At 40.5% G+C, this 9,265-nt stretch overlaps 1 protein-coding gene across 1 annotated transcript in view; it reads right to left on the reverse strand.

The window, feature by feature from the left end:
* The window catches only part of LOC111952015 (transmembrane protease serine 9), a 29,524-nt gene extending 26,339 nt beyond the window's left edge, over window positions 1-3,185 (reverse strand). Inside the window, exon 1 of the mRNA XM_023970419.2 lies at window positions 3,001-3,185. Coding sequence (XP_023826187.1) covers window positions 3,001-3,085 — 85 coding nt within the window. The 5' untranslated portion in view covers window positions 3,086-3,185. The remainder of the gene's footprint in view (window positions 1-3,000) is intronic.
* Between the last annotated feature and the right edge of the window lie 6,080 nt (window positions 3,186-9,265).

Raw genomic sequence — 9,265 nt, forward strand, 5'->3', positions numbered from 1 at the left:
GGACTGATGGTTTGGTTAAACCATCAGCTATTCGTGAAAGATGGCGCCGTGCTTCTAGGTCTTAAAGCAACTTTGAAGTATTTTTTTTAATGTGTTATAATAAACCAAAAAAATACAAGCATTTCGATACACCCTCAATAACATCTGCTAATCTTGTGTATGTGACCAATAAAATGTGATTTGATTTGAAGTCTGTTTGATTACCAAGGCAACTACTACAGCAATCTAGTAAACTTGCTAGTGTTGATGATTCGTTACTAGAGAAATGAGACCAAGTCAAGACGCTGGACAGGGTGGATCGGTATATAGTAAGACAGTTTATTCGGATGTAAAGATATCTGAGCAAAGCGTGCCGCACGGCCCCGTTCGTCTAGTTCTTAGGGAACTATCGGAAGAAGAGACCCGAAACATATTGTGCAGTTCAAGTTATACAGTAAATGACGTAGGTAGATTCTTGTAGTTCGTGTGCTCCTGACTGGTCGCTGTAAGTGGAGGCCCGTTCCCTCCACGCTGGTGTCCATGCCTCATTGGTTCCTGGCACTGTTCTTTGTTCCTGGAAACCCAGCCTAAAGCAAGGGTGTGTGTGTGTGTGTGCATGTGCGTGTGCGTGTGCGTGCTCGTATAATGGCATGCCTCCCTTATCAGTGGTAATAAAAGGTCTGAGTCAGCCATCCTCCCCTGCGTGGGGGAGTGAGGTTTGTATCTGTTACGGGCAGATGGTGTTTAACTGTGGGGTGTAGCAAGATATTTGCAACAAAGTCTGCTTTAATAAGGAAGGCATTATAACAGTATTATAGCTATGTGTTAAGGTCAATGAAGACAGCATTTCTTACACTAGCTACAGTGGATGTTGAACACATTTGTAGCTAAATGATCACATTTCATGTGTTAAATTATAGCCATGGTATAGAAGGGATAATCAACTCATAAATGAGAACACATTCTCATTTACAGCAATGACCTGGGGAATAGTTACAGGGGAGAGAATGGAAGATGAATGAGACAATTGTAAACTCGAGATGATCAGATGGCCATGATGGTATGAAGGCCAGATTGTGAATTTAGCAATAGAATGAACTGCCTCTTGCTGATTATCCATTTCTTAGTTTGTTTGTGAATTCACTCTGGCTATCTACTCCGATTTCAGAGCACTCTCGTTTGAGTGTGCCAGAGTGAATTTACGAACGTTCAACACCTGTCAAATATTGCCGGTATCAATAAAAGTCAGGAAAAATGCTTAATTAAATTTTTGCCAGCTGCACAGTTAGTAAACAACGCTCTGGATAACATGTAACCAGCCTAACCATCTGATTTGATTTGACCAGCTGTAACGGCAGTCTAAGTCGTCCTCCTCATCGGACGAGGAGAGGCGAGAAGGATCGGAGGACCAATGTACAGCGTGGTAAGTTTCCATGATTTAATAACACGAAAACTAGACAAAATACAAAACAACAAACGAACCAACCGTCACAGTCCCGTGTGGCACAAACACTGACACAGGAAACAACCAATCACAATCCCCAACACAAAACAAGCCACCTATATATGATTCTCAATCAGGGACAACGATTGACAGCTGCCTCTGATTGAGAACTATATTAGGCTGAACACAGAAACAGACAAACTAGACACACAACATAGAATGCCCACCCAGCTCACGTCCTGACCAACTCTAAAACAAGCAAAACACATAAGCACTATGGTCAGGACGTGACACCAGCTTTACTAGGGTGCACTCTGGCACTCCAGATTGAATTTACGAACACACCCCAAGTCAATCCGAAACAAGTATTCAACAATGGCAACTATTCAAAATTTTTGTGGACAACAACTCCCATGTATCTTGTCACTATATCCATAATATTTGATAGTATGCAACATTTCTAAAATCAAATATGGTTTAAATTCCAGGATGTTAGAGTAATTTCGGCTCTTCATCTAGTAGAATTTAATGAATACTTTTCCACAATGCATTGGAAGAGGTGGGCTGTGAGTGATAGGCCCTAGTTCTCTTCAAGTAACCAACAACAAAACTAGGTTAGTTAATTGGGAAGATTCCCAAAGATTCTGTGGTGGTGCTCAAATCTAGGCTAAGTAGTTTCTGTTCTTTTTAAAAGTATCATGAAAATCGTATTTTAGGTTCATCTTTGAAAACAGAAGTATTTTTTATTTTATTTTTACCCAAAGTGGATTTCTGTTTTCTCACTGAAAAGTGTTTATTGTTCTCGTCAGAGCTTTTAAACGAAATACTAAACCATATTTTGATTTATGAATGTGTCGTCACTCTGGGTGTGGTCTTATTATTGATGTGATGTTATTCAGGCCTTTTGATTTTAACAGATTGTTTTAGTTTTGTAGGCATGCTACCTACTTATGCATTTCATTTATGGATCAAGCCTTAGCAGTCATTCTGATCTCGTTCCCAATGATCAGTGCTTTAGTTTGTAATGTTGCTGTCCAGTGGTTCTGAATTTGTGACTGAATTTGCACCCGACTGTCCACGTTTTTCTGTGCAATAACATTTTGATTTGAACAGTTGAAAAATGTTGGTGTGTGTCCTAGGCTTTTTATATTTAGCCTATATATGTTACAGCGCTTTGGTTTCACTAAGAAATATGTTGAAATGGAACCAAATGATCTGTTTCAGGATAACTACTACGGATCATATGGTATAGGTCGAATGTGATATTTTGCCTATAACCAGCCTGAGTAGACCTATAACTGCATTCGTATTATATTCAGAGTTTAGAGAAATTAATCAAATTGTAAATAATCTATTATCAGTCTGGTTAATGTGATGAATGTCTGTTGAGTTTGGGAAAACTGCATACGTTTCAATAAAAAGTAGGCTACATGCTTAATAGTATGCGACGATGAGTAAATAGTATGTAGTTTAAGTATGTGGTACACTAGTACGGGTATTCGGACAAGTCCGTAGACAACCCCACTCCTGCCACAGAAAAGTATAGTGGTCAATCCAATAAGCTCAAAAAGACTCACCTTGAATTAGGAGACTTGCCACCGTCAATAAACATACCCATTTCTTCACAGACATTTCATAAGTGTTGTTATGTACAAAGCCCATGTTTTTGCTCTTTAAATATCCCTCATTCTATCCTTCATTGCTTACACCCCTTCTTTATGACACCCCCACACACTACTCCCTTTTCTTTTGTTCTTCTAATCACTCAACTTTATTTCCTTGTTGGTCTACGTTGGCTATCCTGAGGCCACTCATTAGACAGGTATGGCCAAACACTGATTAACTGTGATATTTGTTTGTGCTTAGGTCATTCAGTAAGGCTAGAAAGGCTAAGTGTGGTGTACAGTGGTTTCCATTCATCTCCATCAATTAAACATTAACCCTACATTCTCAAACAAAGTGCTAGTTAATACCAAAACAAGGTTAATCATTCTGTAGGGGAAACACTTTTTTTGCGTTGTGGAGAACCTTTTTATATCAGTTCTTTGAATAACCCTTTGTGTATGGTTCTCCATTACACTGTTAAACATTTCCCGGGTGGTTGCAGTGAAAAAACTGTACATTTACAAAAGGTAAATGTATTTTTAGAACTGGATAAGGTATTATTGCTGTAAGGGACAGTATGTTGCTGTATTCTGATTACTTGGGAGTCAACCTCACTTGGGATTTTAACTCACAACCTCTCGATTGCAAGCAACCTGACTTTCCTACGCCACTGGGCCTGTGGTTATGATAGAGATTGTTAAAAGCATATTTGGGGGCATGGTCTAAAATATGTTGTATTTGTGCCAATGTGTTTTGGTATTTGTCTTTGTTGTTGAGGTTGAGCACCTCATTTGTCTACTCCCAGTTCTACAGTCTTTGTAAACGCTTATGACAATCAACAGCTGCACTGTTCAATCAATCAATCAATCAATCAATTTTATTTTATATAGCCCTTCGTACATCAGCTAATATCTCGAAGTGCTGTACAGACACCCAGCCTAAAACCCCAAACAGCTAGTAATGCAGGTGTAGAAGCACGGTGGCTAGGAAAAACTCCCTAGAAAGGCCAAAACCTAGGAAGAAACCTAGAGAGGAACCAGGCTATGAGGGTGGCCCAGTCCTCTTCTGGCTGTGCGGGTGGAGATTATAACAGAACTATGCCAAGATGTTCAAAAATGTTCATAAGTGACAAGCATGGTCAAATTTAATCATGAATAATTTTCAGTTGGCTTTTCATAGCCGATCATCAAGAGTTGAAAAACAACAGGTCTGGGACAGGTAGCGGTTCCATAACCGCAGGCAGAACAGCTGAAACTGGAATAGCAGCAAGGCCAGGCGGACTGGGGACAGCAAGGAGTCACCACGGGCGGCAGTCCCGACGCATGGTCCTAGGGCCCAGGTCCTCCGAGAGAAAGAAAGAGAGAAGGAGAAAATTAGAGAGAGCCAAGATTTTCAAATTTCCATAAATGACAAGCATGGTCAAATAATAATCAGGAATAAATCTCAGTTGGCTTTTCAATGCCGATCATTAAGAGTTGAAAACAGCAGGTCTGGGACAGGTAGGGGTTCCATAACCGCAGGCAGAAACAGTTGAAACTGGAATAGCAGCAAGGCCAGGCGGACTGGGGACAGCAAGGAGTCACCACGGCCGGTAGTCCCGACGTATGGTCCTAGGGCTCAGGTCCTCCGAGAGAAAGAAAGAGAGAAGGAGAAAATTAGAGAGAGCCAAGATTTCAAAATGTTCATAAATGACAAGCATGGTCAAATAATAATCAGGAATAAATCTCAGTTGGCTTTTCATAGCCGATCATTAAGAGTTGAAAACAGCAGGTCTGGGACAGGTAGGGGTTCCGTAACCACAGGCAGAACAGTTGAAACTGGAATAGCAGCAAGGCCAGGCGGACTGGGGACAGCAAGGTGTCATCATGCCCGGTAGTCCTGACGTATGGTCCTAGGGCTCAGGTTCTCAGAGAGAAAGAGAACGAGAGAATTAGAGAGAGCATACTTAAAATTCACACAGGACACTGGATAAGACAGGAGAAGTACTCCAGGTAACCAACTGACCCTAGCCCCCGACACAAACTACTGCAGCATAAATACTGGAGGCTGAGACAGGAGCGGTCAGGAGACACTGTGGCCCCATCCGAAGAAACCCCCGGACAGGGCCAAATAGGAAGGATATAACCCCACCCACTTTGCCAAAGCACAGCCCCCGCACCACTAGAGGGTAATCCTCAACCACCAACTTACAATCCTGAGACAAGGCCGAGTATAGCCCACAAAGGTCTCCACCACAGCACAAACCAGGGGGGCGCCAACCCAGACAGGAAGATCACGTCGTAACTCAACCCACTCAAGTGACGCACCCCTCCTAGGGACGGCATGAAAGAGCACCAGCAAGCCAGTGACTCAGCCCCTGTAACAGGGTTAGAGGCAGAGAATCCCAGGAGAGAGGGGAACCGGCCTGGCAGAGACAGCAAGGGCGGTTCGTTGCTATACAAAGAGCCTTTCCGTTCACCTTCACACTCCTGGGCCAGGCTACACTCAATCATATGACCTACTGAAGAGATAAGTCTTCAGTAAAGACTTAAAGGTTGAGACCGAGTCTGCGTCTCTCACATGGGTAGGCAGACTGTTCCATAAAAATGGAGATCTATAGGAGAAAGCCCTGCCTCCCGCTGTTTGCTTAGAAATTCTAGGGACAATTAGGAGGCCTGCGTCTTGTGACCGTAGCGTACGTATTGGTATGTACGGCAGGACCAACTCGGAAAGATAGGTAGGAGCAAGCCCATGTAACGCTTTATAGGTTGAGTGGTTACTGCATTTTACAGGAAGTTAATGGGAGTTGGTCATCAGGAAGTTAATGTTTATTTTTCAATAATACTGTCAGCTCGCTGCAAGTAGTTAATGCATAAACTTGTTCTGTCTGATCTGTCACACTCACTGACCTGATAGTGTGTCAGGAAAGTCAGTTTGCTGTCCACCAAGAGGTTGAGACCAGGTGAGGCTGAGTCCGAAGTGTGGTTACCTTAAAGACTGCTTAGTAGTTGTCAACTAATGTTAAACAATCTTGTAATCAGTAAAGTTCAGTAAGTTACTGACAGCTAGTTGCAAGTTACTAGCAGTTACTGACTATTAAATTACTGTGAATTTTACAATAACTTACTGACAGCTAGTTGCCAGTTAGGTAATGCAAAATTCACAGCAACTTCCAGGCAACTAACTGCCATTAAGTTACTGTGAAATGCACAGTAACCTCTTAACAGTGCAGCTCTTTTTCACATGCTCTTACAAAGATTGCAGAACTGACAGTGTTAAAATTTGTGCTCAAACTTTGACAACATAACCATCAACTACTTAAACTTGTATAACACTTTCTTGTTATTGTTTTCCTTACTTTCACTACAACCAGTAGCCTTTAGTAGAGGTCGACGATTATGATTTTTCAACCCCGATACCGATTATTGGAGGACCAAAAAAATCCGATACCGATTAATCTGGACGATTTGAAATAATGACAATTATAACAATACTGAATGAACACTTTTATTTTAACTTAATATAATACATAAATAAAATAAATGTAGTCTCAAATAAATAATTAAACATGTTCAATTTGGTTTAAATAATGCAAAAAGATGGTGTTGGAGAAGAAAGTAAAAGTGCAATATATGCCATGTAAAAAACCTACCGTTTACGTTCCTTGCTCAGAACATGAGAACATATGAAAGCTGGTGGTTCCTTTTAACATGTGTCTTCGATATTCCCAGTTAAGAAGATTTAGGTTGTAGTTATTATAGGACTATTTCTCTCTATACCGTTTGTATTTCATATAACTTTGACTATTGGATGTTCTTATAGGCACTAAAGTATTGCCAGCCTAATCTCGGGAGTTGATAGGTTTGAAGTCATAAACAGTGCTGTGCTTCAAGCATTGCGAAGAGCTTCTGGCAAACGCAGAAAAGTGCTGTTTGAATGAATGCGTACGAGCCTGCTGCTCCCTACCACTGCTCAGTCAGACTGCTCTATCAAATATCAAATCATAGACATAATTATAATATAATAAACACACAGAAATATGAGCCTTAGGTCATTAATATGGGCAAATCCGGAAACTATCATTTCGAAAACAAAACGTTTATTCTTTCAGTGAAATACGGAACCGTTCCGTATTTTATCGAATGGGTGGCAACCCTAAGTCTAAATATTTCTGTTACATTGCACAACCTAAGTCTAAATATTGCTGTTACATTGCACAACCTTCAATTTTATGTCATAATTATGTAAAATTCTGTCAAATTAGTTTGCAACGAGCCAGGTGGCCCAAACTGTTGCATATACCCTGATTCTGCGTGCAATGAGAACGCAAGAGAAGTGACACAATTTCCCTAGTTAATATTGCCTGCTAACTTGAATTTCTTTTAACCAAATATGCAGTTTAAAAAATATATACTTCTGTGTATTGATTTTAAGAAAGGCATTGATGTTTATGGTTAGCTACATTCGTGCAATGATTGTGCTTTTTTCGCGAATGCGCCTTTGTTAAATCATCACCCGTTTGGCGAAGTAGGCTGTGATTCAATGATAAATTAACAGGCATTGATTATATGCAACGCAGGACAAGCTAGTTAACCTAGTAATATCATCAACCATGTGTAGTTAACTAGGGATTATGTTAAGATTGATTGTTTTTTATAAGATAAGTTTAACGCTGGCTAGCTAGCAACTTACCTTGGCTCCTTACTGCACTCGTGTAACAGGTGGTCAGCCTGCCACGCAGTTTCCTCGTGGAATGCAATGTAATCGGCGTCCAAAAATGCAGATTACCGATTGTTATGAAAACTTGAAACCGGCCCTAGTTAATCGGCCATGACGATTAATCGGTCGACCTTTAGCCTTTAGTGTACTGTAAAATTACAGGAACTTTAACAGTGTAGTATTTCATGGCATAAAGGAAAACATGGTGGAGAGGGAAGGAACAGGATGATTCTTCACAACCATCAGATCAGTAAAGAACCCTTTCTGAGCAGTAAATAACCCTTTCTGAGCAGTAAAGAACCCTACCTGAAAAAGGTTACACATTTCACCCTCACCCCTGACAAAGAACCGCTCAAGATCTTTTTTGTTGAGTATCATATCCTCTATAGTTTCCTTGTATTTTCCCTGTAGATACCACCAGCAATCATCATCCTGCCAATGGCCTTATCCATTTATACAGCAATCGATTTGAACTCCCAGTCCTATTCTATTCCAGTTTTTGTACTATTGCACTACACCAATGCCTGCCTCTAATGTATAAAACAAGTTTCATAGTGGGAAATATGAATTTATTGATTAATTCATAAAATTGATGTTTATTTCCCATTTGCATAGAAATGTTGCTGTCACAGTACTCAGCCCAACAAAACACACACACACACACACACACATTTCCTAACCTAGACCTCATTACAATTGCCACCATCAGACCAGGAGGGAATGTACAGTATATTACAAGTAAGACAAAGTATGCCCCTAATAACATATTATACAGATCACTCAAAAATAGTTAAACATTCTTAATATTTTGGTTAGAACTGTGAATATCCATGTTGCCTTGTGGATTCTCTTGAGGAGAAACCCACTCTCTCTGATGACAAACATGTTGGATGCACATACATGTATGGTTTGCAAACATCTCCCCATTTTCGTTCATCTGGCTGAGTTGATGTTTTTCCATTATTTCTTCAAACGCCAATGTTGTCTGCTTCGATCTTAGTATTGAAATCTTCCAATAATGTTTAGTCTACGGTAGAAGTCGACTTTCAATTCTTCCTCTTTGTTGTTGGTTTGGGTGTGTAGCGCTGTATGATGTTCAGCTGTTTTTTTCTTGGTGTTGGTTCTGAACAGGAATCATTCATAGAGCATAATATTTGCAGGGGAGTTTATGTATAGAATTTAGTTGACAGCAAATCAAATGTTTAACTGTTCAAAAGTCCCTTTAGAAAGTATTCACACCCCTTGACCTTTTCCACCTGGGCCGCCATGGGTTGGCATGTATTACAAGAAGAGGGCACTAAACCTCTGAGCCATGGCAAACCTAAGGGTTGAAAACTATGGAAGAGCATGCATATACAGTACCAGTCAAAACTTTGGACACGCCTACTCATTCAAGGGTTTTCTTTATTTTGACTAGTTTCTACATGACCAGCAGGCAATATTAACTAGGGAAATTGTGTCAGTTCTCTTGCGTTCATTGCATGCACAGTCAGGGTATATGCAACAGTTTGGGCCGCCTGGCTCATTACGAACTAATTT

Source organism: Salvelinus sp. IW2-2015, linkage group LG25 (genome assembly GCF_002910315.2).
Source record: "Salvelinus sp. IW2-2015 linkage group LG25, ASM291031v2, whole genome shotgun sequence".
Classification (NCBI taxonomy): Eukaryota; Metazoa; Chordata; class Actinopteri; order Salmoniformes; family Salmonidae; genus Salvelinus; species Salvelinus sp. IW2-2015.